At 43.6% G+C, this 20,003-nt stretch overlaps 1 protein-coding gene across 1 annotated transcript in view; it reads right to left on the bottom strand.

Moving 5' to 3' along the window:
• Positions 1 to 20,003, bottom strand: part of LOC120958725 (zinc finger protein ZFAT) — a 75,358-nt gene that overhangs the window by 11,164 nt on the left and 44,191 nt on the right. The window contains exons 5-6 of the mRNA XM_040381703.2: positions 19,250 to 19,648; positions 953 to 1,156 (exon numbers count right to left, since the gene is read on the bottom strand). Of these exons, the coding sequence (XP_040237637.2) occupies positions 953 to 1,156; positions 19,250 to 19,648 (603 nt within the window). The remainder of the gene's footprint in view (positions 1 to 952; positions 1,157 to 19,249; positions 19,649 to 20,003) is intronic.

The following is a 20,003-nucleotide window of genomic DNA, read 5'->3' on the forward strand; positions in this document are numbered from 1 at the left end:
TCATGCGTAAAAGATTCACGCCAGATCGGTTATCGAACGCTCGTTACGCGCGCCGTCCCCGGACGATGACGTGAAGTGCTCTGGTGAGCAGCGTACATACTAAAAACAGCTCACCCAATACCTCGCGTTCAATGATAAATTATCTGCCCATTCGCGATAGAGCACAGACAGCAGTAGGGATGGAAGGGACGGAAAACATGGTTTGCATTTATGTTGAAATGTTTTCTTTGTTGTCGCATTATGTTATGTGCTGCGCATCCGTCGCTTGGTGTGGAGTGCGTCCCGGTTGCTTGAGCTGTACCGACAGGTACACGTGAAATTCTTCCTTAGAACGCAAGAAGCGTAAGAGCGCACAGCGATACACAATAGCAAATGGTACAGTGTAATCTATCCTGTATGGAGGCCTTAAGGTGCCTAGGCGTGATTTGCCTTATATGGCAGGCGAGTGAGCCAGGCAGCTCTCCCCAACAGCTTCCCTAACTTGTGGCAACAGTTAGTGGCACGCGTTAGCACACAATACATTGAATTCAATGCTAATACACATGATTCATAGCGCGGGAAAAGGAAAACTGGGGGAAAAACAGCAAAGAATGTACCAGCTGATAATGCTAATGTATTTAAATCCCATCTGCCCGTCCATCCGCCGAGGTAGCCTTGTTTGAAGATATTGATGAGATAATCCAACCCGCTGCGCTGTGGATAGTTCTGGTACCGGTGCGATCCAGAAGTGTGCTGCACACAAATTAATTGATGCCTACTGGTACTGTGGGCAAAATTCCCTTGCGAATGTGGTAATTTATTAATCAAAGAGTCTAAGAAATAGAAAAACACCTCACAATCACAAACAACAACCATCCGTCATCGTCCGGCGTGTATGTGCCGGTACCGCTGGATGTTTTGGGCTAAATTAGCGTTTAATTATCGAGAGAAAGACGGACAAAATTCGACTTACCTACGCAACTGGGCGAGTGATTTCCCCCGGTAGTCGCAGCCGGGCTCGCTGCAGGCAAAGTTCCGCTCGCTCGTGTGGGACACCAGATGGCGGCGGGCATCGGTCGCGGAACGGGCGAGATAGTGGCAGCCTTCGTGCTGGCAGGCAAACTCCCTGACGGATCGCTGGTCGTGATGGACCCGGCTGTGCTGCAGCATAATGTGGCTGGAAAGGAGATGTGATGAGGGGAAAACGAAGGAACATATTACATTAGATTAGTTTGATGATTAGTTAGCTGGGTTCAATCAATCATGATGGATTTTGGCGGGAGTTGAACCGTTTGCAAGCAAATCCGCTGCCAGTACAAGTGTGTGGGATTAATTTAAGAAACGAAAAGGCTGTGGATGATTTTTATGTGTCGCGATTACATGTGACAGGAACATCAAGCAGGATTGTGCCCACAATACGTCACATAAAAACGCTCAATTGATAGCAATTTTATTAATTAGCTTCTTCAGATATTCATTTAAGAATTGTGGCAGGATAGTACTGCCTGATGCAAGCAAGTGAATTGTTATAAAAGGGAAGGACATGGATTGATCGCCAGTCGTTGATCAGATCGCAATAAAGGAACAACGTTTTGGAACAGAAGAAATCTGGTGTCAACGGTCTCTCTCATTCGGTCCATCTTCCCTACCCCCTCAGTCAGTTTTGGTCGTCGTCATACGGTTGTGTAGTCCAATATTATTCGCCGTCCACCTATGGTTATACATCTCTCTCGCTCCCCATCACTTTTACATCAATACAAAAACATCTCTTTATAAAACGAAATATTGCTCTTTTCAGGACTAGAAATGAATGGCCAATTACAAGCAGTTACAAATGATTTGGTTGACAGTGTCGTATAAGTGACCAGATGTTGCAGTTACTTTTAATCTTGATTGTCCTGGTGCCAAAAGTATAACGACTGTCGCATAAAGCAAGGGATAAAGCTGTTTTCTAGTTTCAGGTAAGATTTTAAGGACCTTTGAACTAGAGGTGGGACGAATGAACGAGAACTAGTCAGTTCGTTTAGCTAATACATATGAATGATTGACTCTTCTACAACAGTTTCGTAAAGTATAGTTCATCAAAAAGTAGTGAAAATTGTCTGTTAAAGCGAATAAACAAAGGACCGAACTGAACAATTGGACTTATTAGCCAGGTTTTGCGAAAAATGCATATAAATTATAATGTGAGGTCGAGTGGATACGAATATAATTGACCTTAAAATATGTTGATTTAGTGGAAAGAAGCTTACTGATTACTTCTCTGCAATTCCTGCTTCTCTATTATAACCTAATTATACCTCACGAACATCACTTCAATCGATCAGAGGGCATCGAAACGGACTTTCAAAAAGCTGTAAAATTTGCTGCAAAAATCTAAAATTTAACGTTCTTTTGTTGGTTTTGGCGGAATATATCGTGATTGTCCTTACTAACATTATAATAAATAAGCAATTCCTTTGTTAGGAACGATTCCGAGCTAATGTCTCTACCAATCGAAAATACAAATTTAACGTTTGGAAGCTTCCCTAATTTCTCGAACGGCAGTTCAAAGTTAAACGCAATTCTATGAGGAAAAAATATGGAAAAATTTAGGGTAGTTTATTGCTTAAATTGAACTACATGAATTAAATAAGACCATAAGCATCTCAATATTTCCGACAAGTTTGTAATCATATCGGTAGGTTTGTCTATTCGTCGTTAGTCTATTCGTCGTAATGTTTTTACTGTACTGCATCTCCCAAAGTGCATTAGATTGTAGTACAAAACTATTAAATCTAGACAAAAATCTGGAAAGTAAATCCATACTCCCACTTCCCTTCATCGTCCTTCATTCACTTCAAAGCCAAATCCTAACTACGAATGTGGAAAGGAACTTTATTTTACCCTGCTGCAAGTGATTTTTATATTTCACAAGAAGCAAGTTGCTTCCGTTTCCACCATCGACTGCAATATTTTGCAGTGCAGATTTGCGTCCCCTTTTTCTCTGTCCCTCTCTCTCTCGCACTCTCCGGTAATACTACACCGAACAAAGAAAGCGGTCAGCGTCGAGCTGATTTCCTCTCGCATGCAAAACTCAAACTTACGACTATCGTGCACTAAAAACCATTCATCCCAAAAGCGGAATGCAATTATCATATATATCTATAAGCCGGCATTGGCTGGCAGCTAAAGGCACACGAAACGGACGTACGGACGGAACCCTACCCCCCGTCAGACTCCGTTGCCTCAGCGGGAGCCCTTCCCCCTTCCCATCGCGGAATCATCAAATAGACTATCGCAGCAGCAGCGGCAGTAGTAGTAGTAGTAGACGATCGCTTCCTTGCTTTGCATGATGTGACATTTTACGTTCGAAATGCAAATGACATCTCGGAGATCCGTTCGGCTTCGTTCGTTTGAGTTGCGTTTGCGAGATAGATATATATACATTTTTTTTTGTACCCATCCAACCGCTCCACTTCGAGAGCACTTCCTTCGGACTCCTCCTCAAGGACATGCAGAATGTCCGTCGCCCTCCCTGCCCCAGGGACGGCACATCTCTGTTAGGTTTCATTTCCTTTGTTGTCGTTGCTTTTCTCCCTGCAGCCGCTTTTTTTTGCTCTTACTCAAAATGGATGATGCGATAAATTTTTATGTTTATTATTATAATCAAGTGTAGTTTTTCTTATGGCGCCGTGCGGTGCATTTCCGCCGTCGCTGGGACCCGCTCTGAATGTGCAGTGTGTCTGTGTGTGTGTGCTCGAGCGCCTGTGTGTCAAGTGTTCGATGGCCAATTTGCATTCCGTTTCCCCCTGTACGGGCACATCTTGACGCGCTGTGAAGAGTGCTGTGGTGAAGTGAACGTTATTTTTTTGGTCATCTCCCTCAACCCTTGCTGTCATCCTGGCTGCTCCGTCCATGCTTGATGAGCTTTTGCCGGGATCTGTCCTTGTGGTGCGGAACGAGCCAGCCATTCCCTTGGACTGCTGATTGGCTGATGCATCGGAATCGGAGCTCGGACCCGCTTCAGCAGAGGAAGCGTTTCGTCACCGTGGTCTGCGTCTTCGGGTGCAGCATCTCTCGCGTGAAATGATCCTTGCACAGTTTTTCTTCCCCCACCAATCTCCACATCGGGGGGCATCAGCTGCTGCATCAGCAAAGAAGGAGCAGATATCGAAACTTGCGCAAAAGAATGCGGATGCAATTTTAGGGCAAAAGTTTCGGAACGGCTTCTCCCTGAAGCAGAGAGCTTTGCGGGAGGTTTTTCTTTGCGCTTTTGTTTTCGTCTTCTTCTTCCGTGGTGTTATTTCGATGGCAAAACTCATCAACTGCAGTAGAACTTTGAGCAGAAGTGTTTTCGTCTCAGCGGAAAACGGATTCGGAGTGGAGAGTGTGTTTTTTTTCCTTTCTTTGCTTCCTTCACTGCTACTAACTGTGCTGCACTGCCGTGTGCATGCATTGCCGTTGAAGTAGGAAGCTAGTGGATAGTGTCCTTTGCTGGTGACGATATCGCCTTTTTGCATGGAAGGTTCCTTTTTTTGCCACTCACACGCTCACAATACTTTACGACGATGGACTATTTGGCACTCGGTGTCCATCGAGTGACGGTTAATGGCAAGCGATTACTTTGAATGGAGGAAACATTTTACCAATAGCAAGTAGCTGCCGTTGTAACGCAAAAAAAAGCGTGCACAAATTGTAATTCGAGATGCATCGGGCGCGATCAAAATGCATAATTTTCACTTCGTAGCAGCAAATGGCTGCTCATTCCGTTTAAGGCACAAAATGCAACACTTCCCATGCACCATGCACCATACACAACGAAGAGTTTGTCCACAATCAATTACGCGCAAGTGTGTGGCGCTGCTACGCTAATTTGCCGGGCTATTTGTGTGTGTGTGTTTGTGCCGGCTAGCTTAGTTTGACCGTACGGTACCGGCCGTCTTGAGCAAAACACTTAGCAAATTGCCAAGCTCACAAGCAGGCAGCTTGCATTAGGTATTCATCGTGAGGTTTTGCGAAAGCGATGCCCGCCAACGGTGTAAAGACTCGCAGGGCCAAAAAACCATAAGATATGGTTCGTATCTTCGCGCTGAATGTGAAATTCAGCGCCCACGGAAAGGTGTGAGTTTTTGCCGCCTTGTCTCTTCTCCCGACAGCACCAACCAAAATGTGTCTTCATATGCGCACGGGAGGCAAAAGTTGGCGTGAAAGATGGTGCACAGCGGAAATGGAACGTTTTAAAATTCAAAAGACAATAGAAGACACCCGTAATTAACCGGGGCCCGGCAAAAGGGGGAAACTGCCGCTGTGGTGGCACTAAGAAGGATGAAAAGTCGTAAGAAAATCGTACGTGAAGAAGTACCGCCGATATGAACTCCCGTAACCTGAGCACATTTGTAGTGTGGCTGAGCACACAACAAACAAAAGTAACACTTCTTCTACCGGCTAGGAGCTCGGGGCAGGGCGCCCATTAACTCATCTCAACTTGTGCTGGTGAAGGCGGTGTGGCGGTGGCATTTTACGATTTTCATTTCCATTAATCCTTGCGAGCTGCCGCTTCCACGTGTGTTTGTTTTTCATATTTATGGCACTTCGTGTGGTTTGCGCATCTTCCACATCCTTGCAGGATATCCACATCCACACGCAGCTAAACGTCTCGGAGCTGCGATGCTTATGAAACTTAATTTTTCCTTACCTTAGCTCTTACAAAACAAGAAGGGAAGAGAGAGGCAGAGAAACGGAGAGGCACGCTTGAAATACGAAATGAATCCGCTGAGTAAACTGGCTGGCGGCGTGAATGACTAAGAGACGGCGTAAGTTTGTGTCTTATGAAATTAACCTTTATCTGTAAAAATTATGATAGAACGATTTTGGGACAAATATTTTACACCTCCACCAAACAAAAGGTGTAGTATGCAAATATAACATTTCTTCCCAGTCAACCCTGGGCTGGAAAGAGGGTGCTCATGCTCTCGAGAAAGCGCGGAATGTTCGCCAACATTCTCACGAAACGGGGCAAATACGGGTAACAAGCGCATTATAAATCCATGTACCGGCAAGGTGTTTCATTATTCCCGGTAGCATATATGGTAGGCTCGTGTGGCAGCGGGGGGTTTGGCTAAAAATATGAAAATGTTATGAGCCATGGTACTCCGAAGACACATGACTCGCGAAGCGGATAACATGAACGCCTTTATTTCATATTCTCTGATGGAAAAAAGGAAAGTAAATCGCTTGTATCTGAGATTGCATACTTCATTGGAGAGTCTGTTTTCATTAGTAAAGAAGAAATATTCACAATATCTTTAAAAATACAAAAATGTGTCAAAACAATTTAAAGATAAATCTTAACAATAATTATTTGTATTAAAAAAAAACAAATTTATTGTTTATATTATTAATTCAAAGTCTTTCAAAAATGTTGTAGACATTATCAGTTGATTTGTTAGAAAAGTTAAGAGAGACGTTTATATTCGAATTTGAATTATTTCTATTAGATCTGTCCGAATCAATCGAACATCTCTTTTACTACTTGTCTAGAACTTAAGGGGAGATAATACAAACAAAGAAAAAATATCTCATATTAAGACATTACTAAGCTATAAACTAAATACTTTGACAGGCTTCAGTAGTTACAATGAAAATGATAAATAACGTGGTACTGACAATAGCACAGTACTTAAACAGTGATTTTGTATCATTAAAAGTAAACAATACTTTAGTATGTAGCATTTAGAGAAGAAACTCTCAAGTAGATTTAAGACTTTGATGTAGCAAAATAATGACTAAAATCATAAAATTGGTAAGATTCCTATTCAATTTGTAATGGTTCCATTCATTTGGAAAGTTTAATTTGAAGTGCAAACAAACCGTTACATTTGTTTATCAAGAAGATTAGGACATTATTTTACTCCTAAATCTCAGTTTGAAATGAATTTAAGGCCAATTATAGTCTTTACATGATAAGTAGTCGAATTGCCAATGAAAAGCAAATTTAAATTACGATAATGTGAATCATTTGTACTAAAAAACGAACTTATATTATGATTTCTTACAACAATCGTTCACAAATATTTAATAGGAAGTCATTGGCTAACAAAAAAAGAGACATCTTCATGTCAAAATCACTTGCGCTGTGAAAAACAGACCCAACCACAGCCAAAGATAACATTCAAACTCAACACTGCATTTACTGATGTCTACAGCCGTTGCCAGTGTATAGAAGCAGTAGAAGCAACAGCAACGCCAGCAACAATGAAACGTTTCACAACACTTACTGTGCGCTTAGTCAAACGTTATCTCAGCACTAGGAAACAGCAGTGGAGCAAACCATCAAGCCGGGGGTGTCTTAAATCAACCTCACGTTGTCAAACTCAGACATCAATAGCGATCGTTTCACCATAAAATCCACCAACATAAAACCCACAACCATCCACAGCCGTACGACCAAGAACCGTGAGGTGTTGCCGCTCACAATGTGATGCCATTTCTTTGGCAAGGTATCGATAAGAATGATTTGTTTCCCACTGAATGGAACACACACACACTATTCCATGGATCATCTAACCAAGCGCCAATCACTCGGAAATGCGCACCACAGCCGCAAGATATCGAGCCCGCTCACCACTCAACTCACTCACCTTCCGAGCGTGGTAAATACTTCCGTGCACACTTCATTACCACATCCGGCGTGGGAAATGGGGGTCTGGGGACCATCAAGTGAGGCCTGGGCTGGATGGTGTGTTTCCGGATCGTTGCCGTTTTACCGTAGCCGTCGACAGCAGTTTGAGCGTGGAGACAAAGTCAAGGATATGTGTGTTGCACGGGTCTGACAGACGGTGCAGCAATGCTTTTGGGATGCGATGCGTTTTCGGTGGTAGTTTGGGGACTCTCGCTACGGTTGCCAGCATATCGGGAAGATTTATAAAGGCAGTTTGTGTGCGATGATGGGAGCGAAACGCTTCGCCTTTTACAGTGTGATCGGCACGGTTTGAGATGGGATCGTCATTCAGCAAGTCGCCCCTACACCTCCCCGCTGGTTCCAACAACGATCCACAGTGGATTGTCGTTTATAAATCGTTTTTCGATAAAGCTCAAACTCTCCTGTGTGGGAATGCGGTGCGGGATGATATGTGAAGTGGAATTTATGGTCTCATCGCACATCAGACGTTCAGCGAGCTCATATCGTCACAAAAGGTGGAAACGAGCGGGTCCGTTTTTTTCCCCCACAGACTGTTCGGCTGGGACTTTACACCGAAGGAACACCACATCTCACCGCTTCAAGCGTCCAAGGAAACGTCAAACGATTTCGGACATGGTCATGGAATGCACGTTAAAATACTTGTGCACTTCCGATCAGGGGGGGATGAAGGTTTTTTTTCTGCAGGGCGGGAGTTTCGACCTGACTGCGGTCACATTTTTCACACCCTTCTGCCGGGGCGCAGAGTGAAGAAATCCATTCCGCCCGGAAAGCCAGGCCTAAAGCCGGACTGAATCCTTGACCACCGAACTGGCAGGATGTTTCGACGCGCCCAGGACCGTAAATCATGTAAACGGTTGGACGTTGCACGGGCAGATAAAAGTATTCAATCGTTCCCGAGGCCGCCGACAAAGTGCGCCATAAACTACAAAATGCAGTCTTGGCCACCGGGCACCGGGCGGTTCATAAAATAGCGATTGTCCCCTGTACGCAAGCAGCGCACCAGGTGCAATGCGGGGAAGTCTGGGGTGAAGCTAGAATACCAAAGCTAGGTTTGGATTTCTCGTTCGCATTTTTCGTAGGAAATTCGTACGAGTCTTAGTGTGCGATCCTTTTGACTTTACAGCTTGTAGAAGCGTAAAAGTGTCCGGTTTAGTGTAGTTTTTTTGTATGTGAGTGTACGCTGTTTGTTTGTTTGCAAGAGCAAAAGATACGACTAAAAAGCGAATGCTCATGTCCAGGGAAGAAAATATATTATTATCACCTGCGGAAGAAAGGACCAGGCAAACGGCCAAGACAACCCTCCTGATGACCTCTCGCGCCCCAAAAAGAGGTGGATTTGGAGGGCGAAATATTTATAGACATTTATGTGCTGGTCAACCGAAATAAGGAATATTTTTTCGCCTATCAAAACGGTACGACAGCAAACCGTAGCAGCTGGAGTGCCGTTTTCATGCCATTGCGGCCTTATAGCTAGTGCTGAAGTACTTTCGCAAAACCATCCCGTTGTCTACAAGAATTCAACGTGGCTCCAAAAGGTAAAGTAACTTGAGAGCTCAAATGAAGTTAGAGTGCGCTATAAAACAAGCCGACCGTAAGTGTTCGATGTAAAAGGCAATTCGGAAAGAGTCTCGTGCATCTCCAAAGACACAAGTTGTGGAGTTTTATTTTTTCATGAGTTTTGAATGCATGATCCAAAAAAAAAAAAAGAAATTAGAAAACCGGGGCAAAAAATAAACACGGCAGTACTGGAATGCGTGCGTCGGGATGGAAGAAATTAAAAGTAATGGTTATGGCAATGATTCGACTGTATTTGGTAAGCTTGGTACTTTATTTTTGCCCGAATTTTACCCATTATCAGGTTGCACTCGGAACTCTCGGGTAGTCATCAAATGACCAATCAAGCGGTGTGATGTGTTGGAAGGAATGTAGCTACCATAACCATTTCCTAGATAGATTTTTATTTACACGACAAACATATTCCACGGCTAGAAAGAAGTGCGCAGGTTACATGCCATTCAGATCCGTTTTCTAACCATTTCTGGATGAAAAGTTCAAAATAAAAAAATAAACATGGTGATGCGAAAGGAGCCAAAAATCGGCACGGATTCCCACTTGTACACGGCAAATGAGAGTTTATAGCCGAGAATGTGGTCGGCGAATCCTTGGCAGACGCGGTCATTTTGCTATTTAATCCATTTGGATTGAAGGGAAGCTGCCTGGCTGCTCGGTTGACCGAAACGTTTGCCAACCCCACTTACCAAAACACCTAAGCGCCGTGCAGCGGAAAGCGTAAGGATAATAATATAAAAAAAAACCACGACCAAACGGGCAAAAATACCCCAAAAAGTATGCAGTTGAATCCGATGTGTCCGATCACGGATGGATTCTTGCATTCCGTGGATGACTTTTCTCGCCTGCTCCGACTCCGAGCCCTTGTAGGAGGAAGGCAACAGAAAGACGCACCGAAACGATTTACGAAACCGACGGCCACGTATGGCTGACCAAACGCCGGTAAGCCCGTTCACCTGGATAATGGGTCTTGGAATCATTTTTGGTCCGTTTCTGGCGGTTTACCGTGCCGGGATAAAAAGGTGACAGGAGATGTTCGGCGTCAATGGGATTATATGGCAAATGCCCCCCCCCTCCTGTAGTGTAGATGGAAAACCTCGGGAATATAAAACAAAGTACCGAGTTTCGGTTACGACTACGACGGCGGTGGGACACATTTGACAATAGAAAGCGGCCAAAGGGTTTGACCAAAACCTCCGTGCTACGACACAACAGTTTGCAAATGCGATGCAAAGGTACATTTTCCCCCTGAATGGTGGGAAAAAAGTTTTTCCTGGTCATTTTTGTGGATGGCATGGTCATTTGTTGGGTTCGGGTACTGGCGGAAAGATGTTACTGAATCTCGGTACATGGCGGGAAAATGTCTGAGTGTAGAGGTCGTTGTTTTGTCTGAGGAGGAGACACAGCGGTACTAGAGCGATAGTAAAGTGTTTTATTTTCCGCATAGATGTCCATTGCGAGCCCGGAAGCAAATAGCATGCCTACAACTTGTTTATTGCCACGGCCTGTAATTATATAGAAAAGAATTTCCCGAAACTAGAGAGAACAGTATGGCGTGTTGAAAAAAGTGTATGTAAAAACAATAAGACGACAAACATTACACGTCGGAGTGTAAAAAGAGGAAAAAAAACCAAACAAAGGCTAGGAAGTCCTGTAGTTTCATTTCCTGTTGCTAGTGGTAGATAATCGTTGTAGCATCATGTATTACAACACTTCGAATGCTTTATTTGCGATTTTTAGATGTTATGTACTACATCCTTTTTGAAGCAATAACAAAAAAGAGTTTAAAAATATTACGATTTACAAATAGCAGTAACAATACATTTATATTTAAATCGCTTAACTGACTAAATATAATAATACAAATGATAAAATATCAAATACTAGAAAAAATAGTTACATAAGTAGTAAAAAACAGAAAAAATAGCTAAACAGAATTGTTTTTAAAATTAGCAACAAACATGGTTTAAAAAAGGCAATAGAATGTATAAATAATAAATAATAATAATGTATAAAAAAATAATCTAAACTGTCAATATTACAATAAAAACTGCAAAAATAAATAAACATAAACAATAAAAATAGATCGAGCAATAACCCATAAAATATGGAATAAAACAGTTAGCAACGTACAATTCAAATCGATTCATTCACACTAAACATTCAATTGAAATCTTACAAACAAATTAAATGATACATTTTTTTAAAGCTACACATTGCGTTTGACTGCACTGGCTGAATGTAAACGCTAAAATGTTTAATACTGGAGAAAAGTAATAATATATGTAATAAAAATAACAAACAAAATAAGCACATACGAATTAATATTTAAAATAAAGAATAAAATATGTTTAGAAAAGAGATGCATAGTAACTATAAATAGTAAATACTCAGAATATACTTAATTACTGTTAAGTATAACAAAAAAGATGAAAACACTTTAAACAATGACAGAAAGAAAACGCAAATTAAAACAGAACGAGCAACAAATAATAATCGATCGAATAAAACAGTATTCAAACTGAACATTCAATTCAAATCGAAAAAAAAAAACAATAATGAATAATATTATTATTATCTACCATTTTTATGCCACTATTTTCTGCATGATTTGCCATCCGTGTTCGAACGCTTTACTCGTGTTTCCCAATAACCGTACCGCGCAAAGGTAATGCGCCCGCGAACGACATACACAACCGTTTTCCAGACATTTGCTCCTCTCATTACGAAAAGCTCCTATTGTCGTTGCACTTCCCGGGTTTGTATTTTTTGTTGTTGTTGCTTTGTTCCTGGTCGTTGTTTCTTTTCTGCCCCTGCCCAAACGAGAGTCTACAATTTTCCCGCAAACAAATAAAATGAAAATCTTCATAATTTATTTGCTATTTAGATTTATACTTATGCTTAATGGGGTAGTCGGCGCGGGTCAACACCGAACGGCCGAGGATTGTTTCGGCACCGGACCGGAAGGTCTGATACATACGGAAATACAAACGGAAAGCTGTTAGCACACACACACGTACCCATGCACCCGCGGTAAAGACCTTTGCAGAAAGAAAGCATCGGGGAAGTGCTGCTGATGCCCGTGGTCAACTGAGCACGGACGGCCGGGCCAAAGGGGCAACCGTTTGGTCTAGAGCTAAGAACTCTCCATTATTCCGAGGCTGTGCTGTGGAAATAATTTTAATCTTTCCCTACATGTGCTCCCGGATGTTGCGACCGGAATCCGAGATGCCGGACAGTGCAACCTGGTACGTGGGCAGGTGTGTGTGAAGTGCCCATTACGGGACAAAAGTATATTTGTAGTATTTCGCCCGGTCGTAATGTAAACGAGCATCGGTATTTAGATGAATTGGCATTGTAGCGGTTTTGCGGATCTGTCCCTTCGGTTGGGTTTGGTTGTTCCGTTTGCAAAAACCCCGACCGGGCTCCTTTGCCATGTCTTCGCGCTGCCGGTACAGAGGAGCAGCCGGGGGTCATTTTCCTCACACGGCTAGGCCACGGTGTCCACGCGTTTCGGATCGCATAGGTGAATGTTTTTGGGTAGTGCGCCTGCATTACCCGGCGACGCTTCCGGACGGTGGTGTTTTACTCATAAATTACACGAAATGTTTCCAGGGACTTAAGCTCATTTCCTACCATTATTTGGTGTTGTCCCGTTTTTTGTTGTCGTTGTTGGCTGCCCTGTAACGGAAGGCCAAACGGGGTTTCCAAAGTTTGGGCGCAGGATAGCAGAGTGAAATCATCAAAACTCAATCGAATTATCCCTTTTCGGTAACGTGGCCTAGGCTGTGGCGAGATTACACTTCGACAATGTAGCCCAGAACAGGAGGAAACAAACGGTGTTATATATTTCTTTTTTGGACCCCGGGCAAAAGCGTGTGGTGTATGAATATGTAATTAAATCTTCCGATCGTTATTGAGCCGGCACCGGTGCCGAGGTTGTAAATTGGCTTGCGGGGTTACTGCGAGGGTTGCGTGAAGGGTGAATATCATCTAGCGTTCCATATGTTGCCAGAAATTTATGCATACCAGGTTTGCGTTGTCAGTGTGGTAGAATTTGGGGAGAAGTGGTCATAAGTTAAGTGCTTTAAATACTAAAAAGATGTGACAAAACTGTCAGGCTCTATCGGTTGTACACAAAAATCTTAAAGTTCAATTTACGCTGTGAAAAAATGAGGAAAATAGTAGTTCCAATTACTATCTTTTTATAGCAAAATGTACTCAGAAGTACAAATGAAGAGAGTACAGTGCAACATTAAAGTATTAAATGTTATTATTTTTTTTTACATATTATTTAAATCATTCAGTTGTATTCTTTTTTGTGGTTTTCAATATCTTGTCAAGCATTTCTTTCAGTCCCTTGTATAGGTATAAATTAACATGTTTTCTAATTATTAGCATATTTTGTGAAAAATATGGCGTTCTTTAGTTGCTTTTTTAAATTAATAAATGAAAATTTCTTATTATTCTTCGAGGCTTAACGCCAAAATTCAATACTGGACATCATTGCCTTATTCAATTTTGCCTGTAAAAGCTGTCAAAACCTTGTACCATAACAATACACCATGTTTTTAAAAGGTTGAAAATCGAAAAAGAAACATTCAGCATATTAGAAAAGTTAATAAATATGATCTCAGAGAAATCATAATCTTCATAAAATATTTTTTTTAAATTAATGTTAAACTTTCAAAAAGTAATTTCACGTACATTACATGCCAATTGAAGGACCAACACATAGAGCTAACCTAAACAATGTATTGGTGCCATTTTCTCTCTTAAACTAATAGCATATTAGCACAACGTGTATGGGAAGATGCAATGCATTTCCCACGATCGCTCGGCACGACGAGTCCGCCGCCCACCCGCACGTACGCTGTGGGCTGGCTAAAATACAATTATGGCACATTTTGATGGACCCCGGGCTTCCAACGCTGGGCCGATGCCTAGCCGCCGACTGAATTAACGAACAGGCAGGATTAGCCCGCTGGGCGCGATGGGCGAAGTGCCCAGTAAATCTTAAAACTAACCATATTGACAACGGTACAAGGACTTCTAAATATATGTGTTGGGACCGTGTATATTACCGGGGGCTTGTCATATTAATACCGTACCACATCCACTGCCGACTGTGGGCAACGTGACCGACACAGCACGGGAGATACCCGGAGTATCGCATCTGTTACGATGTTATGGTTACGGTGCGCTCGTTCCAATCCCCCCTCCACACACACACACAAACGGGCGGGTGGTAAGTTTATGTCGTCGAGGTGCGTACCCCGACTGTGCTGCTCTGCACAAAAATGATCCGTCCACGAAGTTTCGTCCTGGAGCGCGTCGCGGGCAAATGCCAGACCGGTGATGGTGGCCAGTTTAACGGCATGGTGGTGGCTATGTTTATGCGCCAACTGGGCCACCATTGTGTCCGTAGCACGGAGAGGGAGTTATTTGTCCCAGCTCCGTAACATCGCACCAATTAAGAAGAGGACCGTGTGATGAACTTCGTGCTACACGGCTTGGCGTACGGTCGTCAGCGTTTGCGGAGCCAGTGTCACAAAATGACAGGACATTCGCGCATAGTTGTGCTACCCATTTGCCCTTGCCCAACCGCTCGCTGTACGGTAGGTGTGAGTGTTGGGCGGTGTTCAACTTCCAAGCGGACGACCTCGAACGACCCAATGGAAGCTGAGTGCCTGTTGGGTAGTCGGGTGATGGTGGTAGTTGTTGGAAATTTATCTACAGCTAAGCCGGTACCAGTTACGCACACGGGCTCGTTAAGCGGTGATGTGTTTTTAGCAGTGGTTTATAGCGTTTAGGCTACGTAGAGTATGCTTATATGTGATTTAAATGAATTAGTTATATTAAGTAAATGAAGATAAAGAAAACTCATAAAACTAAGCAACAATGAATGAAAATTTCTGTTGTATTGAAATAAGGAAAATAAGGCTCATTTAATTAAAAGCATGAACAAATGAAAATCGTTTCGCCTTTTCCGATAACAGTGCACACAATAATAGTATTTGTTTCACAATAATATATCAGTTCTTTCAGATGATTTTCAACGCGCGTGAAGCTGGATTGAGTTTGACAGTTCTTTGTGGTGTGTTGAAAATCAAGAGTAAGAACAAATATTTTACAGGGTTTTCCAAGTCACTTCTGAATGTGCACATCTCATTACCTCAAGATGTGGTTGAACAGCTGCCACACATTGTATTGGCATCTGAATACATTTTCTTTTCTTACACATCACAAATCACTGTCAAATTCAATCTAGCTTAATGCGTGTTGAAAATCATGTGAAAGAACTAAAAAAAATATTGTGATGCAAATACAACATTTGACAGCACTTGAAATCGCCATCACCCGTTGACAGGTGAAGTGTTGAAAATCATGCTTAAGAAATTAAAAAATATTATGATGAAAATGAATTACCAGAGACATGAGATCTTGCAAGCGGTGAAAAACAGCGTTTAAATTCGACTTGAAAACCTTTGCTTCTAAGCAAAAAGGAATATTCAACTAAATTAGAATTTAAACGCTTCTTTTAAGTAAATACTGTTCATTTTTCACTTTTAAAGCATTATTGAAGTGAAATATTAACAGCACTGCTGTTAAAATGTTTGGTGACAAACATCTCACAGGCATTGAATAAGGCTCTCCACCCAACAAAATAACAAATATAATTATGAGAAATAACGATTACCAACATTTGTGCTGGTATAATAATAATACGCCTAATTGTAGTGGCAGCTTTTTGACGTTAACATTGGATCGAGAGACGATCTGACGATCCTTTTTATCCGTTATCTGCCGAGTAGTGAATACGTCTTTGACGAGATTGGGTTTCTTCTTTTTTATAGTTTGGAGGTAGGGTTTGGGCTGTGTTCGGATAGGTTAGGCGAACTTTTATTAGTAAAAACTTAATTATATATTAGACGTGTAAACAATAAGTTACAAAGTGTAACTTTTGGAAGATGAGAATAACAAAGGAAAAATACAAGCATTAGTTGAATCAAGTAACAAAAACAGGTTAAACGATGGAACAAATCGTGGTACAAAGATAATGAAATCACTAATTTGCTTAAATACATCAAAGAGTCATGTACGAGCAAAAAAACAAACAAAAACAACCCTTACACCCATTACAAAACCTCGATTCGTGCTAAACTGTTCAGGCAAGCAAAACGATACCGAAATGTACACCACCAATTACGCGATCGGCAGGTAGCGGAGTGTACCTTATTTGTTTGTTTCGTCTTTAGATTACACATGACATTAATTGGTACTATATTCGTAAACGCTGCCGCCGTGAAGCACTTGCCCCGTGCGGAACGGGAACGGCCGCAATCCCATACAATTGTTAATAGCAAAGATGGAACCAAAGGCAGCCCCGAAAGCAACAAAAGCAACCAGTATGTGTGTGTGTGTGTGTGTGTGTAGCGGTGGTTGTTTTTTTGTGTGCTTCTTTCTATAAATCTATCAACTCAAGTAGCTATTTTCACAAATTACGTTAGGATTTCTGTAATTAACTTTGCATTTTATCGCTACACTCTACCCACGTGTGGGTATGTGTGTAAGGGTGGCTGCATACTAAAGGGATGTGAAGGACTTTTCTGGTTCATTTGACTAGCTTCACCCCCATCCGCATGTCCGATATGCCCATTTGCGCGGGCCCGAGTTACCAATCACGACCGGTCACACTAATCGCGACCCCCACTACGCCGCTAATGTGGCGGCTGTGCAATAATGGGGCCGCGGCGATGAGGATGCGCTTCTAGCCAGGCAGCTGGAGCCACCCATGGCGTGTTTTTGTGCTCCATTTGTGCCTCATTGCGCCGATACAGACGGCATACAGCATCGCGGTGCCGTCTTGTTGTTGCGAATCGTTCTTGCGCGTTTTGTCTTTCCAGTGCAATGCGACACAACGGATTAGCCCCCGGGGCGAATCTTTATGCTACCTGAGTATCTTTGGGACAAAGCCCGAACACAGTGGACAGTGGCCGACCCGAACGTACAAAAACCATTTACAATGAATCTTTTACCGATTTTGTTCCTGCCGGGAGGCAGCAGACCGTTACGGCCAATCCTGGAGCACGGGCACCCGTATTGGGCGTGTGTGAGATGTGGCAGGTGAAGAATAGAGAGAGAGAGAACAAAAAAACCCACACGGTTAAGTGATCTTGATGTGCGGATCCATGAATTAGTTCACCCGGTTCCATCTAGACCTACCTTGGTAATCGTAGTACCTAAAAGGAAGGTGGGAAAAAGGTCACCATCTCATGTGCTTTATTTCTTTCCTTCTCGCTTTTCCACTTTCGGTAGGGCGCAAGGATAATTGCTGAATTATCTCGTTGACATTCACGTGAGGAAAAGCAGCACACAAACCCCACAAGCGGTGACCATCGGAATCTTTGCTCCGGGCGCTGCTGGACGTTCTTCCTTCTACCAGCTCCCCGGTACGGTGTAGGACCGGCCACCACAACTGGCAAGCTCGCAAGACCGACAGACGACACCGGTGTCTTTCAAAGGCGTAGGTATTAGCACTCTGATGGCCATTTTCTGCCGGCCTGTGTGGGACAATCACTGACATGACATGTGTGTGTGTGCCGTGTATTGTCTTTCCTAGTGAGGGTTGTGGAGAGGGCCGAAGCAAGCAACATAAAACAGCTCCAGGCTCAAACGGCGCCTTATCTAAACACTCATAAAGTACGACGAGTGTAAAGGAGGTAAAAATATTTAATTATTTACGTCGAAGTCGTGTGATGTGTTTACATGCTGAGTGGGTTCACCCTTCACTGTTTGGGCCGAAGAATTTACATGACCTAAACTTGTTCGGGGCTTCCGGGCTCCGCATCTACCGGCGGGCGTGGAAATTTGTGACCACCAGTCACAGTCGTTTGTGCTGGGCCTGGTCGGATCGGTTGACTGACACGGAAGGCGCACACCCGTATGCGAAACTCGTTATCTTGAGCCCTGTGTGTCTGTGTGATGAGGCTGCCCTGCTCATGTCAGCAGGTCCTGCATCTTCAGCTGGAGCTGGGCTGGGTCACATAAAGTTATCAGTTTTATCGTCCTGACACTTCCATGCTTCGCTTTCCCTAGCCCTAATTACTGCGGCAAGAAGGTGCCACCATCGCGCGGGCACACACACACGCTTATGTAAACATTTGTCAAACCGAAAACTCATGTCGCCGTTGGTGGACATGGTGAGAGGTTTTCCTTACACCCAGAGTGTCGTTTTCGCATTTCGCCCGTTCACCAGCGCTTAATTGCAGCCCATTCCTGGTTTGTGTGTGTGTGTGTGTGTCTCTCTCTCTCTCCAGCTGGCTATTCATCCTTTCTGTCGTAAGCATCATTTTCCGGACGAAATATATGTTTATGCAATTTACAACGGGAGGAGTTATCATATTTCTCCAAAATAATGCCACGTAAAGCGGGCAAGGCCGAGGGTCATTAAGTTCGGGGAAAGATTTTCCCTTTTTTGCGTCTCCTTTTTGGGGGCTGGGGTTAACAAAGGAGAGCACATTGCATTTGTTGTTGGGCAATTGTGGCAAAACATTTTTAAAGGCCAGTAACGCCGGCTCTAATGGATGGTGTATTAATTTCATACATGTCCTTACAGAAGGCGAGCGCCCGGTTGAAACGGGAAGCGATGGTTTTCTACAAAATTCCACTATCTCTCAAGACAGCGCAACCCGCAGCGGAAACACATTAGCACAAATACGAGCCGGTTGGGTTGCGCTTTCCCACACAAACCCAACATTCCAACGGACCCAAGAGCCCACCGATGGCTAACGTAACATTGCGCGAAGAAAGCGATTGCTAAATATTTAACTATTCCGATATTTCCCAGCGGGTCATAAATTAGCTGCAAATGCGTCCGGTTTTGTGTGGACCAGATAGGGTGGGTTGGCAGGAGAGTATAGAACTGTGGGACAATAGCCCAATAGCGGGTGCAGGTAGATACAACAATTACATCGGGGAAAAAGGGGAGCAAGAAGCTGAAACTACTATACTCACCGATTGGCGAACGATTTGCCGCAGCTAGTACAGATCGCCCGGCGGGATGGGCCTGCGTCCTCGTTCGGTTCGTCGCCCGGTGCACCGGCAGTCCCCACCGGCCTCTGCTCGTGGTGTATGTTATCAATGTGATTTTTGCGATTGGCCTTGCGCGTGAACGCCATCGGACAGTGCGGGCAGCGGTACAGCCGCTCGTCCGTGTGCTGGCGCAGGTGGCAGCGCAGGGACGCCTTGGAGAATGCTTTCCCGCACAGCGGGCAGGTGATTTTGGCGGGCGGGGCGGGCCTTTTTCCCCCGGCCCGATTCGGTCCCGACGGGGGATGGGACGGCTTTGCTTTGTCATCCAACTTTGATGAGTGCAAAATTTCGTGAAACAGAAATTCGGCCTGCGATGAGGTTCTGTGGGGTGTGGAGGGTGTGTTTTTTTCATTGTTGTTTGGGGTAGGGTGGGGGCACAAAAGGACACGACGGTGGGCGGGAGAGAGAGGGGGGATAAAATAAATGAAATGAGAAAATTTTAATGAAGGTTGAAAAAGCGTCATTTACTCGTCCCTATATTCCGAACCATTCCGAGCCTTCCGTTCGTCGCTTACTGCCCGAGGGGCCATGTTTTGAGTGCTGCTCTCTTTTTCACTTCTCTCTCTCTCTCCATCTCTCTCACTCTCTCTTTGTATCCCCATTGAATTATCCCCGAGCGGAGTTGGTCAGTGACGGGCGTGCGAATGTATTTTAAGTTTCCTACGAAACCTACCAG

This window comes from Anopheles coluzzii, chromosome 3, assembly GCF_943734685.1.
Source record: "Anopheles coluzzii chromosome 3, AcolN3, whole genome shotgun sequence".
NCBI classification, from domain to species: Eukaryota; Metazoa; Arthropoda; class Insecta; order Diptera; family Culicidae; genus Anopheles; species Anopheles coluzzii.